Here is a 27,844-nt window from a genome sequence, read left to right as displayed (position 1 = left end):
CCAGGTGCAGCTCAAATGAAAAACATCTGCTTAGAAACTGGAATCTGGAAATTCAAGAATTTCAGGGGTTGGTGCCCCAATTCTTAGCTATCCATTTGAATTCACAGCTTTAAAGATGAGTGAAGCCACAGCCGAGTGAAGGTTATTCTTAAGACATCTACAAGTTCACAAAGTAGCTTGGCAGAGAGAGGAGAGGAGATGGTTTGTGTGGAGCCTCGGAGCCCACAGCATTAAAGAGTGGGCTTGAAGAGCATGATGAGGACCAGGAGCGTGAAGCCTAGTGCTGTGTAGCTAGTTCTCAGCCCCGGGCTGCTGCTGGTGCTGTCATCGTTGCAGAGGTCGGTGGAGCAGCACAACGTCGGGCGGTTCGCCCCTATCCCGTCAGAGGGAACACAATTCTCCGTGCAGGATCTGGTCACAGTGATGTTGCCAAAAAAGGGGTAGCCTAAAATGGACAGGGGAAGAAAGAGGAGAGGGAGAAAAGAGAGAAAGAAACGGTGAAGGAATCAAGCGTCAAGCAACGTTGCCTTTGTGCTGGTACAGTGAAGGGGGACTTAATAAAAAGTGTTTAAAAGTAAATAAAGGCTAATATATTGAGGATTGAGCATCTGTAATCCACTGGGGCCTGTAATCCAGACTGCTTTTTGTAGGTACGGTCCCCTGGATCCCTCCCTCTCTCTCTCCCAGTTATTCCAATTTTTTTCTAGTGCAGACAAGAGACACAAGTCCCTGCATATTTTGTTAAGGTGAGCTGTTCCTGCTTTGGCTCTGCGTAGGAGGTTCCAGCCCATGCTGCGTGAAATGTGCTGGCGTAACACTAGCATGGTCATGTTGTTTTTCTCCCACGTTACACAGTCGCTGCTAGGTGAAAGCATCTGTGCACACAAACAAGGAGAAAGTCCCTGGGTTTCTGTGGTATACTTTCACATATCTGTAGGTTCAGGTTCCCTAGGAACAGCATAGGGGTAAAAAAGGCAAAAGGGACTAAGTGGGTTTCCGCATACTTCAATATTAGGCTGCGAGTCTCATAGATTCCTCTTCTTCCCACTCTTATTTTGGACAACTCCACCTGGATTCCTACAGGGATTTTAAAAAGTAATACATGATGGGGATTGGGAAGGGGAGAGGGCAGTATGGGAGAAGTTCACAGGATAATCTGTTGCATGAGGGATTTATCTCTTGCCACAACTTCTCCCAGCAAGCAATGAGACTTACCTAAGTCTACGGAGAGCAGTGTTGTTGTGCATGCATTGGCTTTCAAGGGGCACAGAGTGACTGTTTTGCACAGAGAAATGTCTGTGGGTTCTTTGCACGTGTAGCATCGTAAGGACTGGGCTGCAGAGGAGAGCAGAGAAACGGGTCTGAGTTTGTCATTGCAGCAAAGACAGACAGCAAGCCTGCAGCTTTGCTGCTCTGCGGTGGGGAGTATGTGCTGGACAGTGCTCCATCCCTCCGACAGAGATGCAATGATCTTGGAAACTAAGCACAGCTGTAGACCGCAGGAAACCTTTGAAACCTCAGAGGGAAAGAGCCAAACCTCAACACTCAAAGGATGGAATTGGCATTGCAAAGGGCTTGGCAGGCATACTACTTTAGGGCTTAGCAGCCCCAAAAGCGTGGGGATAGAAGGATCTGTTGCCTGAACAGCTTTAATAGGATCTTTGGAGGATCCCAGCTGCTGGGATTACCTATCCTGTCAGTGGTTCAATGATCAGTCTGAGATTGTTTAGGTGCATTATAGCTGCAGCTGTTTACTGTTATTCTTTAGACTCAAAGAGCAAACTCATACCAGTTTTCTAAACTGAATTCAATTTTAGATTTAGGGAATCAGCCTGAAAAGAATTAGTAAGCTCTTGAGTTTTGTGTATCCTCTGTAAAAAATGTTCAAGTCACGATGTGAGACCTGTCCATCCGCAGTCGGTGAATATGGAGCATGCATATTGGTTTGAACTGTGCTGGTTGAGGAAGAAACCAGCCCGCTGTGATGTTTTCTATCCCATATGTCTTCCACCATCTCCCGACAACGCAGCAGCTGAAGAACGATCCAAATGTGTCCACTGCCATCTATTGGTAAAACTGCAGAAGGACGATGTTTTCTTGTCACTAATTCTGCCGCATCAGAGAAACTTCTGGGACTTTACGATAAGGATGAACATTTTTGAAGGCAGCTGTTTAAACGTCTGACTCTGGAATTCATTTCCAGGGCATCTAATTCTCTTAGCACCTCCTTTGGAAAATTCAGCCTTAAGCTGTACAAGAGAGTCCACGATGATGCAAGAGCATTTTCCATCCTCTTTGCTGAGGTAGGAAGAGCTTTTTAATTTGATAAGTAGTGAGGAACTAGGCTAGTTGAGGCGAAATCCTTTGTGAAAAGGATTAGTGGAATTATCCCAATTTAAATGAGTTGAGTATCTTGGTAGATCACTTCCAGCTGACCCACAGGAGATGGTTTTACATTTAATATGTAGCATGCATGCAGAGAAAAAACACAGAGCTCTCAGTCTGGCAAGCATAAGGATTATTTTTTGAATGTGTATGACCAGTTTGTGTATAAATACAGCGGTGACAGTTTAAAGCATTTAAGAAACTGGTCAGCAACCTTTGGGCCAAGCTCGTTTCTAACATCACCATTTTTGCAAGTGAGCAGGGCAGTACCATGGGCTCTGGTGGAGTCACTTCCAATTAGGAGCCGTTTTAAGCAGGAAAGACAGCCATAAGATCCCCCTTGTATTTCACTAACACTAGATGGGGGACTCTGGTTTCTTGGGAAGGATGCAGTGAAAGAGGAAACTCTGAAACTGTAAGGACCATAGGAGAAGAGAACACAGAGGACAGTGCTCTGTCCTGAGGCCAACACCTGCAGTCCACCACTGTCAGCACTTTTTATCGCTTGATTTAAAAACTCTGGAAGACGAATGGTATTCTTTGAGCCCCAGATATATTTCTGAGCTATATGAGCTCTTCCTTGCCTAGCTACCTCCTGCTGCAGTATCCCAGAGAACCTATTTCCCTTATCTCTGCCTCAATCTTAACCGTAAAACACAAAGTGGTGATACCTATCTGTTTCCACAAAGCAGTTTGAGACCTGTGGGTGGAAACCTATTCTGTCAAGTTCTCAGCAAACCTGTTAAACCCAGGACAGGGTTAGACCCAGAGGTAGGCAAAGAAACAGACATAATAAATAACTTGTGAAATGTCTGAAAGAAAAAACCCACAGACACTGAAATAATGGAGATTGCGGTAGCTGTGAAGAAGTAACTGCAGCTGTCCTGTTTCATCCCAGAGCCTCCAAGCAAAAGGTCCGTGAGCAGCTGGGGTTGCTTCAGAGATGAGTGGAAGGAGGAATGAGGGTAGGCAAATAAAAAAACAATGCAGCCTTAAGAAGACTAGATCCAAGACACTTCTTCACATGAGGATTTGCAATGTATTCGTCTCTTAGCTTTCTTCCATTTGCAGCCCTCTCAGCTTCAGGTAGACAGGACTCTGGACGGAAGTATAACCCCCTGACCAGGCTGCTTTTTCTTCAAGACTTTTCAGAGACCCCTTAAAGCTGCATGCAGATTTCTGGGGCCCATGAACTGCAGGTTAAAAGACACTAGGTTGATGTCACATTAAGGATGGCTCTCTTCCAGACCAGGGAGGCATTTGCAGCAGGTCCCAAACAGGCACAGTAAGAACACAATGATCGGATCCCACCACCAGCTTGCCTAGGACTGATCCTGCAAAGACCAAACTCAGACAGAACCAAGGAAAATTCTCCTTCTCTTTGTATGTCCTAACTAATAGTAATTAATGTAAACCATGGAGCTGGTTGTTTAATGAACTTTCCAAAAGTCCCTGGAATTATTTTCCATACCACCACCTATATCTATTCCTATTTTTTTTTTTTTAGCGCTTCCTGTAGCCAACCATTGGAGGCATTGGAAGGACAGCAAAAGCTCAAAATGAACATACTCCATCCTAGCCCCAAAGGGACACATTGGCAGCCTAGGTGTAGGCTTTTGGCTCAGATCCTTGTCTGGATTTGTGCTGCCTTGCACCATGTGGCTGACAATCACACCTTTGCCTTATGAAGAAGTGTCAGTCTCCTCTGTCCCAGCCAACGCTGAGGTGGCGTGTGAGCAAGGACAGACGAACACCCGTAGGGCTGAGCGGCTGCCGCACTGTGCACTGCTCTCCACCAGACATCACAGCTCTTCCCACCAGGAATGTGTATCCCACTCACTCACCTCTCAGGACTTTCTGCTCCATTGGCCTTCCTAAATACATAAAAGCATTATTTCCCCTACCTTGGGAATAACAGGTCTTTCTACATTGCAGTCTTTCCCCTCACCTCCCAGAAATTTCCCAGGGATCCCTGAAGTATCAGGAATGCGGCAGTCTTACCCAACTCCACATATGCCAGGCCAAGCAGCAAACCAAACAGGAGAATCTTCATACAGAGAGCAGATCCATGCATCCTGGACAACAAAGGAGAGCTATGCCCGGATAGCTTTATATGTCCTTCTCCCTCCACCTTCTTTTGATCCTGTGGGCGGATTCACTTGGGTTGATCAGGGGAGAGCCCAGCTCCAGGCTGGATTGGGAATTGCAGTGAAACAAGTTCCCTATCTGCGAAGGAGATGACGTCACTGTGACCAGCAGACTCTTACCATACCTCATCTTTCCTCTTCAGGTTTATGTCCTGGGGCTGCTTTCATGCAAAGACAAAACAATGTCTTGCAATGTAGGGGGGGGTGGCCCTGTGCCGGTTCTTGGATGGGGAATGTGACAAAGTATGTTTGTTCCTTCAAGTCTGGCTTTGTGAGCCAAAAACTGGATTACATCATGTATGTATTGTGTTGGGTAACACCAGGCAAAATGCAAGTAGGCTGGCCTTCCACCTGCATTGGCTTAGCCTCACCAAGGCTTGTGCCATACCTTTATGCTCATTGCTCCCTGCGTTGGTAAGTGGAAAGCTGGTTGCAGCTGGATCTGCACAAAGCGTGTCTATATTCCCATCTCCAGTGCAGATATAACTAGACTGGGACCCTTTTGCCTTAGTAGATTTAAGAAAGTTCTATACTAATGCACACCAGGATGGCTTTTCATCATAAGCCCATGACAGTAAGAAGCATTTCCTGGACCTTGCACCTCTCTGTGCTGGCTAGCAGTTACACATCGAACTTATCTGAGACTTAGATATCTCAAGTAAGTGGTCAGAGATGATTCCATCTCCAGCCTCAAATTAAGGGACTAGCCTACTGAGGGGGGATTTTATAAATGTGTGCGAGCATCGGAAGGAGGGCGTCAAGGGGATGGGGCTAAGCTCTTTCCAGTTGTCCCATACAGCAGGACTAGTGGCAACAGGCACAAACTGAAGCACAGGAAGTTCCGCCTGAATATGAAGAGGAATTTCTCCACCGTGAGAGTGACAGAGCACTGGCACAGGTTGCCCAGAGAGGTTGTGGAGTCTCCTTCTCTGGAGATCTTCAAGGCCCACCTGGATGCAACACTGTCTAACATGCTCTAGGTGACCCTGCTGAGCAAGGAGGTTGGACTAGATGATCTCCAGAGGTCCCTTCCCACCTTACTGATTCTATGATTCTGTGACTCTGATAGTACAGATTACCCAGCAGCCAGGGTGTGAACATGTAATGGGCTTGTTCAAGGGTGTGGCGCAGGGGACTTGAGCAGAAGCAAGGCCAGTTTCTGGATCCTGGAGGATTCCTAATGAAAATTTTGCCTTTATGTATTGCAAGGCCGCACTTTCACACCTACATTTTTCATATTTTACACAATATTTGTAGCGAATCTTGAAAAGTTTGTAGTTAAGGAAATGCTTGGCTGCTCCATTTTGACTAGGTCAATGACCTTTTGTATTTGATGTGAAAAGGTAATTTGTTGTTGCTCTTGTTCTGATCCAGAGTGGAAAACTCCAGCATTATGTAATTTCCCATAAAACAACCGAACAAGTCACACACACACACACACACACACAAAAAAAAAAACAGTTCGTGAATCACTATGAAGCACCCAGAGACTTGAGGGATGGGGACAATGTTGGTCTACAAGCTTGTTTTATAACTGTGGGTTTGTTTGTCACAGGCCCATTACAGTTGTGCATATGGCTATTACAAGCACTGTCATGAGTCTATCCATTTTCCTAGCTTGAGAGGAGGACATTTTGGGAGAGTACTGCTCTCTCAAGAACTCACTGTAACTCAAGGAGCGTTGCTAATGAAAATTTCCACGGTCGCGGATGACACAAAGCCGATCAGGCTGGGGTGCTGGGATTGGTACAGTGCTGTGAGAAAGGGAGGTGAAGACATGCACCCATTTGCTTTCATAGTGAGCCTCCAGAGGGAAAAGGAAACCAGCTTTGAGAGTAAAAACCATCATTTATCTTTAATTTATTTTGCTGGGACACCAGAGACCAGAGGCATAAAGAAAATCAACACAAATATACCTCCCTAATTGTTTAGAAAAAACTCCGCTCACTGAAAGTTACCACACCTGGTAACATCCAGATCCTTTCTTGTAATTGAGAACTTCAAGCCACATTTGAGAAATATCTTAATTAACACTCATGAAATTGGAGAAGAGCCAGCACTCCAGGCATTCAAGGTAGTTATGTCTTAACAGGTAAGCACAGCAGATTGACAAACACCACTAAAAGGATACTTAACAGACTATGTGTAGCTGCCGAAGAGAAGATGTCCACGTAGCATATTAGCATTGTCCACCTGTGCTTAAAAGGTATTTCATAGCAGGAAAGAAATGCAATAACTCAATGTGGTAGAAGGAATGGTGATATAAATAGGAAACTAAACGAGTCTGTCCAGCTTGGTGAAGGTTTTTAATTGCTGTGGTGTCTGAACATGGAATGTGTAGGATTGGTTGCCTCTGGCCGGTGTGAAGCCACTATGCTCTGCCTAATGGCTTCAAAGAGTTTGAGATCTGGCCGTAAAGAAGAAGATTGAGAAGCCACCAGTCCTGGAGCTGTTAAAACTCTTACAGACAGGCTGAGTGGGTGGGAATACAAAACTGCCAGGAGGGAGAAGTTGGGAATGTGCCAGTAAAAATGCTGAGGAAAGGGAAGACCTACAATTATTAGTTGATCTAAAGGTAACTGACCTGCAGTGAGATGGAGCCCTGAAAACCAAATAAACACAAGTGATATCAAGTTGTGCATCAGGCTGTAAGGGAGGATGTTAGCAGGGCAATCAGAGAAGTGCTAATGCTGCCCTATGAGGCCCTGCTGACTTTTTACCTGGAATTTCATTGTCCTGTTAGAGAAAACTGGTGTCCTGGTGGAAGAAATGGAGGTGGGAACTAAGAAGTAGACTGGGGGAATGGACTTGACCACAAAAGACCACATGAGAAGACCCTGGCCCTATTTATTTTGGTAGAACAGAGGTTGAGAGGAGGTACATTTTGTTACCCATAAATACACTGCAAGCAGCAAAAACAGAGCTACAGAAGGAAAAAACAACTTAAGTTAAAAGGCCGTATTGGAATAGAGGTGAGTTCAGACTAACATGAGTTATTGAGTCTGACAATCAGAAGTAGGCTTTTAAAAGCTAAGAAAATTTGGGTCCTCTGCAAAGGTAGGGAACAAATCCCACCCGCTTTAAAATGGAGCTTGATAAATACATGAGACAAATAGGCAGTAGGACAGCCTTAGACAGCTTGTAGGACTCAGGAGGACCTAGATTCCTAACTATCTTTGTCAGAAGTGGAAAAAAACATGGGCAAATTTTTGAATGCTATCTGACAGGAGCTATAAGGGGTTTCAGTTGAAATGTCATTGCAAGTCTGAAGACCTGAGGTTATGAATCAGACATGGTATGCCAAGAAAAGGGTTTGTGTGTCCAAAAGCTTGAATAATTTTTTCAGGGGTATCAATCCAATATGACTACAAGACTTTCACTGTGGGACTGACCTTATTTATAATGTAATTGAGGCAAATATAATCACTCTCTCCTTATCACGTATGTGGGGAAAGGCAGATGACATTAGCTCAGTGTTCACAGGCAAGAAGATAGTGTTATAACTATCTGATCTGACTTCCTTTACAGCTAATTCTTGTTTAGATGAAAAAGAAACTCAATTTTTTAGACATGCCCCATAATCGCCTACTGCAAGCTTTGATAAACTGTTCCAACAGTCAGTTATCAGTGTCCGAGGTAGTTTTCTCAGCCAGTGGCTCATATCACACTTCTGCTAGACTTGCTAACAATTGCAATTTCCCTCTTCACCAAGGAGATGCATTTTGACCTGGATACCCCTTTGACATAGTTTGGTGGGCTTTTGGATGCCTTCCCTGGAAGGTCTGTCTTCCAGGGCCTTAATCCTTCCTGCAGATCTTCTCTAAATCACCTCTGTTTTACTAACTTCACTCCTGCATTGCCCATCCAAGAGTTCAACACTGTCTTGTAGCAGCAGCCACACCAGTTCTGGATGCCAGCAGAACAGATTCTTCTGGCCTGAGATGTACATCAAACAACTGTCTTAGCTTCTGTGGCTGTGGTCCTGTAGCAAGAACCTAGTTTTGGGTGGTTATCTACCTGGCATCAGTCTTTCCTGGGAACTGCATCTGGAGTCTACTGTCAGGTTCCCAGGTATCATAGTGATGGAAAAGGTATAGGAAACTAGAGACACTACTGGTTGGTACATTGAGCCAGTTATTTGTTTAGCTCTTTTGATGCAGGAATGGTATATTTTTATTGGGCACCATTAGGGTGACTGTAGACTCTGCTGTCATTGTTGGTGACTCAGCAGTGGGAAATCACACTTTCCATGACCATGGCTGCAGTGATGCTCGATGATGTGTTCAGCCAACTGAAGCTTCTGCCTCCCAAGGGTGTGCACTAATAACAAGACTATAGGCTTGTTTGGGTGGAGCTGCTCTCCACCCTCCTGATGAAAATGTGCCAATGGGCAGAAAGGAATGCAGGCTTCACTGGGCCAGAGAGATGGTGAAAGTGTGAGCATGACTTGGTGAACACACTTCTCCTAGGAGTTCTTTCAATCTTTCATCCAGTGTTTTTTTTTTTTTTTTTTTTTTTTTTTTTTTTTTTTTGATATAAAAGCTCTCTGCATGGGGGAGTATCAAAGCATTAAGAGAAAGGCAAGGCAGCCTTTCAGTTCTGGTCCAAAGCTCTTACTCCTTTCTGCCCAAGTGTGTGCTTCATTTTGGTGCTTTGCATGCTCTGTCTGAAGGCATTAGCAGGAAATTGAACCTCTTCAGGCAGAGAAAGGATGTACTAACATGTCTCACATGCTGGCTTATACACCCTAACCACCAAACTAAAAAACAGGTGCGTATGTGCAGATGGGAGGAATTCCTCCACCTCTACTGTGTTTTTAGAAAGGGAAGTGAAGTCTGTTTGGTGCTGAGAGCAAAAAGGGCAGTCCAGGGATGTAGACTTCATGTGCCTGCAGGTGCGTTTTTGTGCTCCTGCAGAAGGTGTCTGAGGCGTGAAGTTTATCCCTCACTCCTATTCTCAGCACTTTCTTTGCTTCCAGCTGCAGGGATAAGAGCAGTTCTTTCAGGCATCACCCCTCCTCTTCCCCAGCTGTGTTTCTTCAGTGCTAGGACTGACATAAGTCCTCCAGGCATTTTTAAAAGGAAGGTAAGTGCCCAACATGCGGTACTGAATTCTACCTGAGAGGGATGGATATCTAGAAGTCAGGCATTGTAAGGATCCTTTTGGCTGTATCTGTCCCACCATGATAAACAGGGTGGGAAGCTGAGCATTGCCTAGGGTACATAGTGGTTACCATGCTCCCTGGCACTGTTAAAGCCTGAACCCACTGACTGTGTCCCAGGCTGTGTCCAGGCACACTCTGAAGCACACCATGGGCCAAGGGTGTTTTCCAGCATGGTTGAGGCCATTCCATTTGGGGGATAAGAGACCTTAGGCATATGAACATGGGCTGTGCCACTTGTCTTCAGGATCATAGAACAGATCCTGGTTCCCTTTATAGAATAACACAGACAAAGCCTGGATGTCTTTTCAGATCAGTGCCTCTTGGATTCTCATTCACCAATGAGACCGTGATTCTCCTTTCTACCCTGGTGGCAGCTGGTGCAAACCTTGTGTGAAAGCCTTTGCTGTGTGACCACCCAGAACTGCATGCTCTGGCATGTGGGAGGGTCAGGTGAACATGCGATGATTTTTTTTTCTCCTATCTGAAAGCTGGCTGCTTTAAAGACAAGCCTGAAGGGTCATGCTCACTAGGAGTACTGCTGGCTGGGAGTCTCAGATGCCTTAGCTCACCCTCAGCTGATGGCACTGTCATCCTCTGCACAACCCTCTGCGTTAGTTCGGGAATAGACAACACACAAACTGGCCAGGATGCAGGGCCTGATACCTCTCTCACCTTAGCAGGAAGTTCCTCCTCTTTATTAATTGGGCTCTGGTTGTACAGAGGGCAAGAGAAAAAGAATTGAATTCTCCCATTTAACTTAAGGTATTGCTTACCTTTGTCAAAAATAGGGACTCTCACTGAGTTTGTGACTGAGCACTGAGCCAACATGGCTTTGTTGCCTCTGCATTAGTACCTTTGACTGGCAAGTCAACATTTGCTTTGCCAGGAAGCCTGTTCTTCACATCACTACTTGTGCATCTGTGTTGGCTACAATGGCTGTCACCGGATAGGAGCCTAGATGCCTTGATCTAAGTTAGTCTAAATAGTGAGTCTTACTCACTTGGAAACAACATATTGTGCACATCAGCATGGGCATTTAGTGCAATAATGAGAACAGTATAGCAAAGAAGCCAGTCCCCTGTGTTGGGATCTATGTGGCCGGAGCCATCACTGTAGGGCCAGAAGTTATGGAAAGATCAATTAACAGAAAATGAGGAAGCAAATATCCTTCAGAAATTTGCACAATCAAAAACAGATTGAAGCAGGCCACTGAATCCTGAGTGGGACTTACCTGATTTAACTATAGCATTCTACAAAGCAGATGAATCACAATAAATGCTTTTTACAGTCAGGTAGACACAGGCACAATTCATCTGATCTACTTTAGATAATTGCCTCATGAATAAATGAATGACACTAGATTATTTGTTTCACTTCACTGGCTTTGAAGGACACCTGGAGGAGTACTCACCTGGAGACCGCTACATGGTAAATGTGTGCCTCATGTCAGATGCATCTCAACCCAGTGTGTATTATCTTGGAAGGCACAACATCAATTCTCACAAAACATCACTATTGTACAAGTTGCTCAGTGGCCGGTGGTACAAGTGAAAAACATTTATCAGCACCTAGGGAACGTGACGTGGTTTAGAAAGAGTGTGGAGAGGAAGGCCTCAAGGAGAGCTGTTCATCCCAGATGTCTTTGAGATTACTCTCAAGATCTAGTCAGGATACAGCTCTGACTCAGAGACTTCTGTTGGACTGCAGTCTTCTGGGGACTGCTACTCTCAAAGTGTCTTCAAACTTTGAACATAGATTGGCATCAGAGGATATGGATGGAGATGAATATCACATAGAATCACAGAATGGCTGAGGTTGGAAGGGACCTCTGGAGATCTTCTAGTCCAACCCTCCTGCTCAACTAGGGTCACCTACAGCATGTTGCACAAAATCACATCCAGGCGGGTTTTCAAAATCTCCAGAGAAGGAGACTCCACCAGCTCTCTGGGCAACCTGTTCCAGGGCTCTGTCACTCTCACAGTAAGGAAGTTCTTCCCTATATTCAGGTGGAACTTCCTGTGGTTCAGTTTGTGCCTGTTGCCTCTTGTCCTGTCACATGGCACTACTGAAAAGAGCCCAGACCCATCCTCTTGACACCATCTCTTAAGGTATTTGTAAACATTGATAAGATCCCCTCTCATCTACTCTTTTCCAGGCTAAACAGGCCCAGCTCTCACAGCCTTTCCTCATAGGGGAGATGCACCAGTCCACTGATCATCTTTGTAACCCCACACTGGTTTCCGTCCAGTAGTTCCACGTTTCTCTTGTAACAGGTAGCCCAGAACTGGACACAGAACTTGAGATGAGGCCTCCCCAGGGCTGAGTAAAGCAGCGGGATCACCCCCCTCGACCTGCTGGCAACGCTCTTCCTAATGCACCCAAGGATATCATTGATCTTCTTGGCTACAAGGGCACATTGCTGGCTCATGATCCACTTCCTGTTCACCAGGACTCCCAGGTCCTTCTCCGCAGAGCTGCTTTCCAGTCAACTCGCAGCCTGTACTGGTGTCTAGGGTTATTTCTCCCTAGGTGCAGGACTCTGCACTTGACCTTGTTGAACTTCAGGAGGTTCCTCTCCGCCCAACTCTCTAGTCTGTCCAGGTCTCTGAATGGCAGTAGAGTCTTCTGGTCTCCACTCCTCTCAGTTTGCTATCATCAGCAAACTTGCTGAGGAGGCACTCTGTCCCTTCATCCAGGTCGTTGATGGAGAAGTTGAACAAGACTGGGCCCAGTACTGAGCCTTGGGGGACACTACTAGCTACAGACCACTAACTAGACTCCATGTCACTGATGATGACCCTCTGAACTCTGCCTTTCAGCTACTTCTCAATCCACCTCACTGTCCACTCGTCTAACCCACACTTCCAGAGCTTCTCTAGGAGGCTGTTATGGGAGACAGTGTCAAAAGCCTTGCTGAAGTCAAGGTACACAATGTCCACTGCTCTCCCCTCATCTACCCAGCCAGTCATTCCATCATAGAAGGCTATCAGATTGATTAAGCAGGATTTTCCCCTGGTGAATCCATGCTGACTATTTCTGATCACCTTCTTTTCCTCCATATGCCTGGAGATGACATCCAGAATGAGCTGTTCCATCCCCTTTCCAGGGATAGAGGTGAGGCTGACTGGCGTGTAGTTGCCTGGGTCCTCCTTCTTGCCCTTTTGGAAGACTGGAGTAACACTGGCTTTCTTCCAGTCCTCAGGCACCTCTCCAGTTCTTCAGGACCTTTCAAAGATGCTGGAGAGTGGCCTCGCAACATCCGCCAGCTCCCTCAGTACCCGTGGGCACATCCCGTCTGGGCCCATGGATTTGTGGGTGTCAATTTTGCCTAAAAAATCTCTAACTCGATCCTCCTCGACCAAGGGAAAGTTTTTCTTTCTGCTGACTTTCTCCCTCACATCCTGGCTGTAGGATTCCTGAGGGCTGCCCTTAGCAGTGAAGACTGAAGCCAAGAAGGCATTCAGTAACTCTGCCTTCTCTATATCCCTTGTCACCAGGGCCCCCACCCCATTCAGTAGCAGGCCCACATTTTCCCTAGTCCTCGTCTTGCTGCTGATGTACTTGAAGAAGCCCTTGTTGTCCTTGACATACCTTTCTGGATTTAATTCCAAATGGGCCTTAGGCTTCCTTGTCACATCCCTGCATACTCTGACAATGTTCCTCTATTCCTCCCAAGTGGCCTGTCCTGTATTCCACATTCTATTTAATGTCTTACTCCGTTTGAGTTTTACCAGGAGCTCCTTGCTCACTCATGCAGGTCTCCTGTGCCCTTTGCTGGAATTCTTAATATTGTTATCTTATAGACTAGGACACTAGTCTGTGGGATTCTGAAAGTATTTTGCAGGTAAAACAGTAATAATAGTTCATGTCACTGATGGAAAATTACACTGGCCTCTTTCTATATACATTCCCAGTATTGCTGTCAGGGTGGAACTGCACTAGGGAAATGACAGATGGAAGAAGATTGCTTTAGGCCCTAGTGGAGAAGCTTCTGTGTATGCTCAGGCTACACAAGTAGGAATGATGCTTCATTTTCCCAACCAATAGAAAGATTTTCCTGCTAGCAAACAAAATTATATTCATACAATATAATTGGTAGGGATCTCCTGGCCATGTACCCAGTATGTGGCTTCCTTTTGCCTAACATCAGGATGTTGTTGAGTTGAATGCATGATTGTTTATAATCCTGTAGGGCATTTTTTTTGTATGGGCTACTTCTGTGGCTGTCTTAGAAGGAAAAAGATTTGGTAAAGACAGAATTACAGGGACTTTGGAGGCTACTGTTGCAGGAGTAACAGTGACTGAATATGGTTATAGAATAAGTTGGACAGGGCATCAGCAAGACTTCTTTGCTGCAGGCAGCAGAGAACAATTAAAAAACACTCGGACATATAGCTCTCAGTTTCCACCCTGGCATGTAAGAAACTTACAGAACAATCTGCTGTGAGTTTAATAATAAAGGATCAGCCATTAAAGATCTGCCCACCTGGCAGCACAGTGCTGTGCATGTCATGCCAGTCCTTCCCAGTAGGACCGGGCTCTTTCCTTATTTATCAAAGGTTTTACAATTGAAATGACCACAGCCAGTGATCTTTCCCTTTGCATTCTCTACATGGGTCTGTTTTGGGCATCCAAAACATTTCCAGAGCTCAGCTGCCTGCCCAGAGCTCAACTGTTAAGATTCATTTTGATCTACTTTAGCTTAAGCTCAATTTAGCCGCCTACAGCACAGATCATTCATCTCTTCCATTCCTCGTCCATTTATCCCCTCCTTGCAGAGAGATGCAGTACTCTGATGGATGGGTTCAGAAGTCTAAAACATTTCTCCTAATATAACCGAGTGTTGAATTGATTCAGTTTAAACTAAACTGATACTAAAGATAAACGCTGCTAAATTATGGTGCCTAGATAGAGGGTGAGTGAACTGTGAGTTCGAGGATGTGGATGTGAGGCCTGAAGTCTGACGTTCCCTAAAATCAAAGTTTCAGAAAGCTGTGTGGGGTTTGTTTCTCTACCAAAGAGAAAAAAAATGGGGAAAAACATCTACAAGGGAATAACTGTGGGATAAAATGAGTGAATAAGCATTTCAAAGATCATACTGGGATTGAACAGGCAGCCCAAAAGAATGGAAGGAAAATGTAAGTAGTGAACAAAGTTACATGACAGAGGTCAAGAAATATATAAAGTGAAAGTTTTAAATATTCAAGGTGATTTAGATCTCAGGTAGAACATTAAAACATTAAAATTCTTCTGCTCTTACACTGAGAGACAAAAGAAAGTAGTGAAGATTTGATAGACGAAAACTGAATATTAAGCAAAACCATTCATTCAACAAGGAAAGAGATTTTGACCTTGGGGTCAAAGACAGCACAGCTAATTGGAATAGGTGTCCAAAAATAGAAATAATCACATCTGAGGTAGAATAAGAGTTTAATATAGTCAAGTCACAGCAAAGCAGGGCAGAATATTTTCTATCCCTGAACTCTTAGAGAATTGGCATAAGGAACTGCAGGCTCAGGTCCACTTTCAAATATTGATCCTAAGTTGACCAAAAGTAAGAAGGGATTGTGATCAGAATTTACTGCCAAAATTAAGAAAAGGGGGAGTAAAAATCCTTCAAATTCATTTGTCTACCTCAGTAGCATGTCAGGATTAAGAACACATTTTGAAGGAGAGAATAATGAAAAACATAGAAAATGGAATGAAATGAAAGTTGGGCATATGGCTGCTCTTTCATGATTTAATACAATTGATTTTCCAGAATTCTGCGGAGTAATGATGCAGTGTCACACAGGAATATTTATTAGGCTGGAAAAGGTGGAAATTATCTGAAAAAATATAAAGGGTTAGAAGTTCTTAAAGGATTGAAAGTTGGAAGGGTTGGAAATTTTCAAAGCATTGAGAGGAGGAACATCATTCTGGAGGAATACCAGTCCTCAGGAAATGGTCTTGGAGCACTCCATTGTAATATTTTCCATAATGATCTTGAGAGATGCTAAACAGGATGGGATTAATGAAATTTGCTGATGATGCAAATTTAGGAGGCATCAGCAGAAGGATCAGGATGTTGTAAGGAACTAGGTGACTTTGGATGCAAGTCACATAGTAATAACAGCATATAGTATAGTATAATAAGAACTTTTGCTATAAACTAGGAGGTCAGCTGTAAATGACTGGAGAGATGAAAGAGATGGGAGTACTGGTGGATCATAGGCTGTGTATGAGGCACACGCCTCTGATGAGGCTATGAATAAGGTTGCCATGACTGGGGGCTTTATCAGTAGGGACAGTACAATGTTGAGGTCACTGTGCAAGCCACTGACTAGATCATGCTTGCAGTGCTGTTTGCATTTTCTGATTAAATGCCCAAGGAAGCTGAAACCATATAGAAAAAGGCTAGTATGAAGAAAAGAGTGGACAGCACATCAGATTAAAATAATTGGGTTTTCTTAGCACAAGAAGAAATAATTGCTGACTGTGGAGCTATTCAACAGCAGACAACTCAGAGGGGAAGACCTATCTGGGGAAAGAAAGTCAGTGGCACAGCTCACATAGGTGGGATCTGGCCATGAAAATATCAAGACTGGAAATTAGATATAGGTCTCTAAGAAATGAATTAATCTTCTCCCAGCAGACAGGGAAGAGAACAGACAGCTTGATTCTAAGGTAGATTTTGAACAGAGGATCATCTGATGATGGTATGATCCATTGATCAGACTATTGTCCAGATGATCTGTTTGGCAGGGCACAGAAATAACTTCCATGATCCAAGAGTTCTTCTCTGATATCTATTTCCTTTCCGAATAACTGTAGCTCCAGTGCTTTTAGAGTGCAGCACTGATTTGCCCTGTCAGAGGGTGTGGTCACTGCTTCCTGCATGTTCGTTGGAGAGATGAGCAGCCCTTTTAGCATATTTTGGCTCTAGATCTTGGACAAATTCAGCTAGGCAGGTGTTTGGTTTAGCATTTACATTTATGCAATGTCTTGAGTCTTATTTCAACTTGGGAGCTGTTCAAAACTAGAACAGCACCGGGTGTGTGAGTGCGTGAGACTGACTAATTGGCATAGAGACACAGAAGGAAAGGCAGCTGTGGACTAAATATGAGAAGAGATCTTTTCTGACATTTGAGCAGATGGCTCTGTAGCCTTCACTGCAGCAGACTTCCAGGAGAGCCTTGGGCAAAGCATTAACCTTCTGAGGCTTCAATTCCCCACCTACTCAGTAAACCTAATGGTACTACCCTGTCATACAAGGATGTTGGATAGATACATCTTTTGGGATTATAGATGTGCAAATGGTTCCCTTAGATGCATGTAAGAGTGCATGGACAGGAATAATGCCCAGCTTCGAGCACAGATGAAACAAGCTGTTTTTTTAGGTCAAGAGCTTATCTCTACTTTGCCTGTGCCAATGCTTTGGTAATCCATGCTGGGATAACCCAAAGGGTCTGGGATATGTTGAGTGATAGAAGAATGTGATGGAGGAAGCAGCAATCAAGCAGCATATCTGATGGACTGGAGGGAAGTTAGGTTTTTCGGCAAGGTATCCTTCACCCACACTTTGCTTCTGCCCAAGGCACTGAGAAGTCTATTATTATTATTATTATATTTTCTTCATAATTTCACTCTTGAGCATTAGCTGTATTATTGGAGAGATGTGAGTAGGAGGATACAGGTGATGGAACTGGAACAATCACTTGGTTATAATGTGTGGGATCTTTTTTGGGACAGTAGTGGTGCTATTCCTAAATTCTGCCTTGACCTTGGTATCTTGTTCTAGATATTGGTGGAGTGGATGAGACTCTTCTTCTCCACATAGAAGATGGTGCTAAGACAGAGCAGGATCTCACTTATTGCCACCCCTTCAGAGCCCATATGATTAAGTTGTGTAACTAGAAAAGAAGTATTTACTGAAGAGAGTCAGATGAGTTCAAGTTGTCATCACCAGATGTGAAAGCTAGAGGGGCCTCTTAGGCTCTCCTTGGGCAGCCAGCCTCATAATGTGAAGCAGGCGAGAGCAGCCCCTCCATGCTATGGGTAGTGTCTGCTTCTTATCACTCCATTCAGTGGGAAAAAGGCAGCCCCATGTTCTACTTTATCCTGGATGCTTTGGCATCAACATTTTAATGCTGAAGCTAGAAGCATGGATGCAAAAATTTCAGTCTAATTTCTGTGATGCGAAGGTGTTCAAATGAACAATTGTTTTTACTTCTGCATGAATCACCAGGGTGGTGATGGCAAGGAATTTCCTATGCAGCATTGCAGATTTGCTTTCTGTGTAATTCTGCTACACCCTTTGCTTTCTGGGGATCCTTACAGGAAATGTGGTGGAACATGTGCAGGAAAATAACCAGCAATTCCATTCCGTATCAGGGAAATAGACACCTATTCCAGACTCCAGGTTCTCTTTTTCTGTTCTTTCCCTCTTTTCTGCTCTCTACAAGATGATCTCTGTATATAAGACACTCTCTAGAATGTGTTGCTGAAAATCAAGGAGATACAGTGTCATGTGTGGTTGCTCCTGGCCTCCCTCAACATCACAAACACACAGATTTGGAAGTCTACCTTTACAGGCAAACAAGTGAGTGCAGCCAAGGCATTAACTGTGCCTGCTGAGGAAGGAGAATACAAATGTGCAACCTTGAGGACCTTGCATGGACAAGCAAAAGAGATGACTTTTGTGGAGACCCTGTCCAGGGTTGAAGAGCTGACTGGCTGAAGACACCTTCCTAAGGATCTGGGCAGACCTGGTCTCCAAGAGAATGCTTCGGTTCGAGAACTCCCAGGTCCATTTGGAAGAAGGGTTTTCTTCATCAGGATACTCATCACCTGGTAACTGCTATTAACTAATGACAATCCTGTTTAGTTTGGTTCTGTAGCAAGAGATTTACATTAGCTTTTGGGTTGCACTGACCATCCTTCCTACACATCTGTTTCTATCTCCTGCCTCAGAAATATCACAGTTCCATAGTACCACTATCTACCCATGACTCTTCAGTCTCTGCAAAGATCTTCTTTTTCAGTCTTTTACTGTACCTTTCAACTTCAGTAGACACTATCTGTTGGTTAAAACCAGTGTTGGAAGATACCCCACCTATCTTGAATTATAGAATTGGCAAGGTTGGAAGGGACCTCTGGAGATCATCTAGTCCAACCTCCCTGCTCAAGCAGCATCACCTGCTTGCAACAGCATGTTGCACAAAATCACATCCAGGCGGGCTTTGAATCTCTCCAGAGAAGAAGACTCCACCACCTCTGTGGGCAACCTCTTCCAGTGCTCTGTCACTCTCACAGGGAAAAAATTCCCCCTCACCTTCAGACGGAACTTCCTGTGGTTCAGTTTGTGTCTGTTGCCATTAGTCCTGTCACATGGGGCAACTGAAAAAAGTTTGTCCCCGTCCCCTTGACACCCTCCCTTCAGGTACTTGTACACATTGATACGATCCCCCCCCCTCAGGCTTCTCTTCCCCAGGCTGAAGAGGCCCAGCTCTCACAGCCGTTCCTCATAGGGCAGGTGCTCCAGCCCTCTGATCATCTTTGTAGCCCTACTCTGGACTCTCTCCAGTAGCTCCATGTCTCTCTTGTCCTGGGGAGCCCAGAACTGGACACAGGACTTGAGACGAGGCCTCACCAGGGCTGAGTAGAGGGGCAGCATCACCTTCATCGACCTGCTGGCAACACTCTTCCTAATGCAGCCCAGGAGACCTTTGACCTTCTTGGCCACAAGGGCACATTGCTGGCTCATGGTCAACTTGTCATCCACCAGCACTCCCAGGTCCTTCTCTGCAGAGCTGCTCTCCAGCAGGTCAGCCCCCAGCTTGCGCTGGTGCCTTAGGTTATTTTTCCCTAGGTGCAGGACTCTGCACTTACCCTTGTTGAACCAAAAACTGAAGTTGCCCAGAGCAAGTTTGTGGTACTGACGTTGACTACCGAGGAATGGTCTATGGCTCTTTTTCCTCCAAAACATAGTGGTTGCAACCAAACTGCCTGCTGGAAATAATCATTGGCTTGTGTTAACTACTCTGTCATTCCCAACAATTGCACAGAAATGTTCCCTGGCTAGGTTTATTTTATTAGCATAGTTGTACTTGTGACCTGGGGCTTCCTGGTCTCTACTCTGAAAGGTTAGAAATGCAGCAAATTGTTGTTTCTTATTTTGTTTCCATGACTTTAAGATAATGCTTTTACTATCTGGTAGTGCTGAACACACTTTCCAGAGCCTGTTCCCTAGAAGTGACAAAATATTTTCTGATATACCCATCAGCTGGTGGATATGTCCCACCTTCAGAACTTATTAAGCAGAATTCGAGCAGGTTTGTGTAACGGGTTGCATGGTTGCATGGCTCCTTGCCACTGGACTTGATTTATTACTAAGTAGACGTGAGAACCCATATAATATTGAAAGAACATCACAAAGGGAAGACATATTGTGTTGGAGACCCAGATAATGACTAAATTTGTCTTTTTTCTGATAATTCAAGCATCCATAGATGTATCCTTAGTCACTGCTTAAGATGGAAAAGTACATACCTGTCTGCAGAAGCAATGGGGACTCTTGCTTGCTAGGGGGTTGCTGATTGTAGGATGTTGCCTTCAGAAACTGTGTATGACTGGAAGGACATCAACAGGTATTCAAAGAAACCTGCCCTGTGCACCCCATGCCCTGCACTTCTTGTGTGTGCAATTCCATTTTCTCTCCCCTGCAGAGATGCTTAAAATTTCTTACACTGCTGAGAGCATGTTGCAGCAAATAACAGTGCTGGAGAAGCGTAGGACTATTCTAACCCAGTTTCTGCTCTAGAATTGCCTGCCTTCCGTCCTGAGTTTGGGAGAACATATGTACAGGATTCATGAATTCCTGACTCTCATGGATGTGGGTGTCACTGACATACACACTATAAGAACTTATGTTTTTGCTTAGGGTGCATCTCTACATCTTTTTATTAAGCTTTATGCAGCAATGAGACTGTAGCAATTTTTATAGTAACCAGGAAATTTCCTGTGCTTGCTGTAATCTCCTGTGATTAACCACCAATTATAAGCTACTTGTGTTCTTTATTGGCAAGCTGGACAGGGCTCAGTGCTCAGTAAACACTCATCTGTGTGAATGAAACATTTTCTGATTATTTCTTAGTATCTTTTCCTCCAGCTATCACACTGTGTGCATGCATACATGTCCACTTAATGCCAACTGAACATGCCCCACAGAACTTTTGACCCATTATTTTATTATCTGTTTATTATTTATTTAAAAAATTTTAAAAATATTTTGTAGTTAATTTTTATAAAAAACAAGTGTCGGAGTAGAAAAGAGTGCTATTCTGGTTGTGCATAGTGACCTCAGCTCCTTCTAGACACCGATGGCAGGCACAGAAAAGACTGCGCTCCAGACACAAATCTGTGTAAAAACAAGTCACAGAAGTAGTTGTTGAAGCTGATGTAGCTGGAATATGGATGAGATGACAGGAAGGTAGGAGCAGGGCACAGCCTGGGTGAGCGAAGACTGTTGGTTTTGTGAGACTCAGAAAAATGTCTCTGTTCTCTGCTGCTTTTAACACTACTACCTGGTGTCAGCCAGCAAAACAAACACCATATCTCCCATGCCCCACATCTGCTTACCCTTTTCTCCAGGTGTGCTGCTTGCAGCTTCCATGCTCACAGGAGACTGAGGCCAGCAATGAGGTTTCTGTGTTCACTTCTTTGGGTTCCTGTTGGGTTCTTGATTTGGGGCCCTCACAATTTCTAGGGCTTTGGGACAGCAAGAGTTTCCTCACTGTAGCACAGTGAGTAAGTGTTGTCTTCAGACTTCCAGAATGAGAAACTTGGGAGATTTTCCTTTTGCCTTGCAAATACGCCTGCTCTCTGCTGTGAATGGCTCCTGGCCATTCGCTGCTACTTCTTATCAGGACTATTCTACTTCATTGTCTTGGTGCCAAGTACTAGTGCCACTAGCTTGAGTCTTCTTCAGGTCTTCACTTCTTGAATAGCTTGAGAAGCAGCTCCCATGGCACTCCTGACTTGGACATACTTGTAACTGACTTGAAACTTCTTGCCTCCAGTGGACACCTGAAGATACCACACTGATGAGTCCCCATGGCCATTGCAATGACTGCAATTCCCCATCCTCCTGGAAGCTCCTGAGGAGACACAGATGAGAACTGCTGCATCTAAAGAGCATCTGGTAGCAGAACATTTACTGCAAAACTAGAAAAGAAGAGAAATTCAGTGCCTGGGATTATGAAAGGTAGGGAAACAGCTTTGATAGGATATGGGTGTGAGGACTGTTGTGAAATACTCTGCCATTTTGCCACCAGGCAATTGGAGCTGGTCCAGAAGCCTTGACTGCACATCAGTTCTCAGCAAAAGATTTGCATTCTATACTTCATGGCATGCAGAGAAGAGCAGGGAGTATTTCTTTCTTAATTGTTTTCATTTAAATGCTCACATTTAATCTTAGAATGATCAAATTCTAATGTCAAGTCTAACATTCCTTTATTTCTCTACAGCTCATTTTATGTGTAGAGGAACGGAATTGGTCAGATATATTCACATTATCGCATCTCAAATGACTATTTGAGTCTTAGCTAAGCCTTCCTCACTTCAGAATATTTTTTAATCACTGCAGTTAAATAAGAATTGAAAAAGGCACTTCCTTCTCAATCTGAATGTCTTATGCAGGATAGGAACCTTTCTCTTGACTACAGAAACATTGGATGTTACAGCTGGAGGCTGCATCATTTCCCCTTGAACGTACCTGTGAGACAGGACAAACATTTTCCTTTTAATTTATTGCAGAGAACAAGCTTGAAGGATGCATCTGTGTACACATTCATAGTAGAAGACATCAGTAGTGTGGACAGAAGACATCCATGCGGGTGGTTGTTACTCCAAACTGCAGATATGCCGCCTTGCAGCCATCCAGGAAGACAGATGGGTTGCTGCAAAAAGCTCAAAATATAGAGTCACCCTTGGTTAAAACAAGTCCCATCCCTGTCCGTCACTCTGGTTTCACTCTGCTGCCGTGGGTGACATTGTCATTCCACAAATTCCCTAGAGATGAGATTGAATCTCTAATGAAAATAGCAGTTGAGGAGGGAGAAAAACATCCTCCTTTCCATACCAGACATCTTTTTCAGCCCTCAAGCATCAAAGTGGGGCAAAGCCTCAGCATTTCTGACTCTGCTGCAGGGCAGATGTATGGATGCAGTCAAATTACCCTGGGCATGGAGGACCAGTTACAGAGTGGCATAAGGGCCTAGTGCTGGAGGTCACAGTGCCTGTAAGTGTTGAGCTTGGGGAAGCACTGGCACACATTGATACATACCCATGACAGGTACAGAGACTGTTTCAATGTGAGTAGTGAACATGGCTATTTGCTGGGGCATACAAATTGTGGTATAAGCATGTAGCCAGAGAAGTTTTAATGAGCTGGTGACTTTATAAGGTGCTGTCCACATAACAGAGGCTTGTTATGGGCTGGAGCTCATCTGACCTGTCTAGGGAAGAGGTGAGAGCTTCAATAAAAGCTGTGGAACAAGAGCATCAGCAGAGCAGGAATGGGTGCAGCATCCGTTTTTCAAGGAATCCTGTGATTTTAGTATTAGCAGAGCTGAAGGAAGGCAAGAACTGAACTAGTGAGGGGTCTCACGGGTCAAGAGAGTACAGCCTTGACAGAGCTATGAGGCAAAGCTTGTGGGAACAATGCCTTGCTGCAGCCCCATGATCTCCCTCTGCCCTCCCAAATGATCCTGCCACCTAGAGTTGTTGAGTGACGGCGTGGGAGTTGGCTGAGTTGAGATGGCATGGAGTGAGCCTGACTTTGCCAGCCTTGCTCATCCAGCCTTGCCCAAGGTGAGTGGTGGGTGCAGTTACTTTAGGGAGGTTCTATAATGAAAGGGCAGGTATTTTAATTGCTTTTGGTGACTTCTCAGTGACTTAATGCCTGGCAGTGCAGAGCTAACTGCAGACTCTCCCTCTGCCTGTTTTGAGGGTGAAAAGCCTCATTGCACAACACAGTATATGCGTGTGCACATAAAACAGAGCAGGAATGTGGCTGTGCAGGGTGGGTGGGTAGCGGGTAATCCTTCCCCGGCTCTGTTACACTAGCTGCCTCTCTTCCAGCTTAGTCTTCGTCTCCCTCAGTCTCTCCACTGGTCCCATTAAAGCCACTATCTGAGCATCTCTCAATACATTAGACCCGATAACATCTTTACAGGGCAAAGGCATGGAGAGCCCACATAGCTGGTCCCAGGTCTCTAAGGAAGTGCAAAGCACAGCAAAGAGCTGCTGATCCTTCAACACCAGCTCATGGGGCCTCTCTGTGCTGGAGCTGTTCTTTAACATGATCAAGAGTTTTTAGCCAACATCAGCAGATCAGGTTGAATTCAGGGGACCTTGATGACCTTTTCAGACCAAGCATAGACACTGGGTATAATTCCTGCAGGGCCAAAGGCAATGCTATATACTCTAATGCCTACTCACACAGACAATAAATACGATCTAATACTACCAGTAGCAGGTGCAACACTACAGTAATAACACAAGTAGCACTTTTTTCTTTTTCTTTTTTTCTTTTTACTGTGGACATGTGTCTACACCTGTTTCCTGCCTTGAAAAATCATAAAAAAACAGTTATTCTGCTGGACCTAAGTTGCTTTAATTTCCCCACCTGTAAGACATAAACTGCTTGAGAACTTAAATGCTTAAATCCAGTCCATAAGACATCTTCAGCCCTTGCAAAAGAGGAAACCATCTATTTTAACTGTCCAACTATTTATTATTTAAATGAATGAACCCCACTTAGATCCTGGAGATAAAAAAGTATCTTGCATACATGATGGACTGAGTTGTATAAAGAGACTGTTTTTGATTTTAGGCCTTTTGGTAAGTGTAGAAAAAGATCTAAGAAAGAACTGATAAAACTGATCAGCCAACAATGTTAAGAAACAGGTTTCCTGGGGTTGGGGGGAAAGCCTTACTTTTCAGATGATTGTTGTATTTGTGTCTAGTCTACCAAACAGCTCTCAGCCCATTTGCTCAGGTACTTGAAGAGTAAATTGACCTTCAGAAAGACTTTACTGATTTGTTTCTTGCCAGGTCACATGCACTTACCAAGAACGCTGCTGACTGAGAGTGCTGAAAAGAGCAGGAGGGACTAAGTCCTGTTTGTGTTTTTTTAGAGGTTTATGAGGCAGAAGGGGAGGCCAGCCTTTTTGTCAAGGTGCAGTCACAGCACCTAAGAAAACAGTCCTCTTCCTGGTCCTGCCCTGGCCCAGCCCTGGTTCTGACCCACAGCTGAGTCATCTATCCACCTTAGTTTGCCACCTCCTAACCCTTCCCGGAATTTGGAAGGATGTTTTTGAGTTTGCCTGTCAGTGACCTGAATAGGGAGCGCGGTGTTCAGCTATTGCAAGCGCTATGCTCTTCAGTTGTCGAGTGGCAGCAGGTTCGCTCCACACCGCATGTCAGGGCTTCCTGCTGTGCTCTTCCCTGTATCTGTCCCAGGTGTGGCCTCTCGCAATTGCATCCTCTCCAGAGTGAGCTATCTAATTCTCTCCCACCTTACTGCATGCAAAAACTTCTCCAGACAGATCAAGAGAGAGAGGGGAAAGTAAGTCAGCAGTGGATTGTGAAATCCCTCCAGAATGTGTATGGAAAAGGAAATAATCCTCAGCAAATCTATGGCAAAGCAGATGTAGTCACTCTGAACAAGGCATAACCTCAAAGACTCAGCACCAGGTACGTGGTTCTGTCTCAGCTTTCTTGCACTACAATCTTGTAACCAACCTGCCTGTTGGGAATGGTCACTGGATGTGCTAGTACCTGATGGCCAGGGAAGTGATTGAGAAAGTGGGCACAGAGCAGTAATGTGTCAGAAGCCTTCTAATATTGCAAGAATGCAGTTGACAGAGCTCCATTTCCCAGCACTGATTGATTTAATAGTATAGACTTAGTCAGAAAGTCTGATTTGGGGTAGTTATATCATGATGCATCCTCATTATACCCATGAGAGGTAATAGTGTTCACATCCCTGTCCCCTCGGCTAAGGACACATTACTGATAGAGTGTGAACTTGATGAAGATCTCAGAGCTTGGAGGAGGCTGCTGCTTGGTATTTGTTCTCTTTTTGTTCTTCTAAATTGGATTTGGGCAGAGTCTTCTGGATATGAACCTAAGAAAACATGAAGTGGGAGAGGAGGTGTAGAGGTCTTCTACAAATGGAAGCATGTGGAAAGGGGGACCAGCTAAGGCTCCAAGGAGAGGGAGCAACCAACAAGGGGGCTGGGTAGCATGATCTTCCACCATGTGAGCAGCAGTTTTGGGTTGAAAGGGTACAGACAGTACTGTTTGTAAGAAAGTAAGTGAAGCATCAGCAAAGTGTGCTGGTAGTAAATAAAAAGAAGCATTACTGTGACATCTACTACTATTTTAAAGGACAAGGCTGACCCACCAGCCCATCCAGCCCAGTTCCTAACCCTTTGCTGCACGCTTCTCAAGCTTTATTTGGTTTGCCATGCAATACAGCACCTGCCTAATTGGATCATGGTGTAGGGGAAGAGCTCTTTTTTTCAGCTGTGGCTAGCCTGGGTGTCTTCTAGGAAGGATTCCCATGAGGTAGCACAGCACAACATTGCAGTCCTTCTGCCATGTCTTATGTTCAAGGTGCACTAGGTCAGCTTGAACTGGAGAGGTCATGCAGCTGGTTGTCCATGCATAAAACGACCTGGCTGTGAGGGATACAGCTGTACGAACCTCCTCTAGGTGACTGAGACTCAACAGGATGGAAGAACCAGAATAGATTATCCCCTATGTCCCATATCCTCCCTCTGCCAATAACCAAACTGGCCACGTATGTGTTGGTTCATTCTGGATTTCACTCTGGGGTAAACCCCTTCCCTGCATCATGCAATTAGCAACTCATTAATGCCTTGTATCCAAAACATTTACATACTTTCATGTTTCACAATAGCAGATATGGTCATTATCCTCTGACATCCGTCTGACTTCTCCCAAAACATGACGATAGGCCTTATCCCACAGCTGTGGATCCCCCAGCTTACTCATCTCCATCAGAAAAATGGTTCTTTGCTATTTCAGCCTTTGGCTTTTTGTACCCTTTGCAGGTCCATGAGTCCTTAGAGTATGAAAGGGGAAAAAGGAGGCACCTGGCTGACCCACCTCCCCTTTCGCTCCTCCATCCACTGTTGTCCTGACTTTACAGTCCTTAGCTAACAGTCAGGAGTCCAGCCTGTTTCATCATCCTACCAGGGGCACTCCCAGGCCCATCTTTACCCTCTCCTGATATCAGCCTTATCTTCTATTTTTGTATATTAGGAGGATACACATGCAGCATGGTGTAGAATGTTTTCTATGTTGCTTTTGAGATCTCTTTGTATAAGCGTTGCTCTTGTATGTGTGTTGTTGTTTCTTTTAAAAACTCCCTTTTGAGAGTTTCTTGCAGGAAGCTTCCTATGGTACTTTTTCTGCTGCCTTTGCTAACCATTGCTCAGGATCTTCTAGTGCATATCCATAGAATGGATATGAACTCATATCAGAGAGGATGAGCACCAACTTGCATGAAGATACCTCATTGGAACTACCATCTGAGAGGACTGGGAAAGGTTTCCCAGATATTCTGAGCTTTCCTTTACAGCCCACCATGGTGTTGGTGCTCCAGGTACCTGACTGTGCAATTCCATCATCCATCCTAAGATATGCTACAAGGTAGCTGCAAGGAAGGCAGTATGGACAGAATGGATTTCACAAGTAGCAGGGAAAATGAGCATTGCTTTTTTTTGTATGATAGCTAATGAGGTCGAGGATCCCAGAATCTCTTGGTCACAGTCAAGATCCCCTGCAAGTACAATCCCTTTTTGGAGTATGTCCCCACCAGAGTTTGTCATATATCAGAGCCCCTCAAGCTTTGGAGGTACAGTTGCTGCAACTATTCTACTCTGCCATGGTGTCTGTCAGCACACAACATTGTGAGACATCAATGACCAAGACTGAACTTTGACCAGATGTGCAACATACCCATCTATGGATGATGCTGGTTGTAGGAACAAAAAAACTAAGTATATACAGGTAACATACACACATCTGATTCAGAAATAGTTGTATTAGGTTTTATGCAGATAACACACACACA

General features: G+C 44.6%; 1 protein-coding gene across 1 annotated transcript; it reads right to left on the bottom strand.

Annotated features, from left to right (window-relative positions):
* Positions 1-230: 230 nt before the first annotated feature.
* Positions 231-4,438, bottom strand: LOC134136652 (ly6/PLAUR domain-containing protein 2-like). The gene is made up of 3 exons (XM_062568570.1): positions 4,387-4,438; positions 1,216-1,335; positions 231-445 (listed from the first exon to the last, which is right to left on the bottom strand). The coding sequence occupies exons 1-3, from the start codon at positions 4,436-4,438 to the stop codon at positions 231-233; spliced, it is 387 nt and encodes a 128-aa protein (XP_062424554.1).
* Between the last annotated feature and the right edge of the window lie 23,406 nt (positions 4,439-27,844).

This window comes from Rhea pennata, chromosome 2 (assembly GCF_028389875.1).
Source record: "Rhea pennata isolate bPtePen1 chromosome 2, bPtePen1.pri, whole genome shotgun sequence".
Lineage (NCBI taxonomy): Eukaryota > Metazoa > Chordata > Aves > Rheiformes > Rheidae > Rhea > Rhea pennata.
This window is presented reverse-complemented; position numbering and strand designations above follow the sequence as displayed.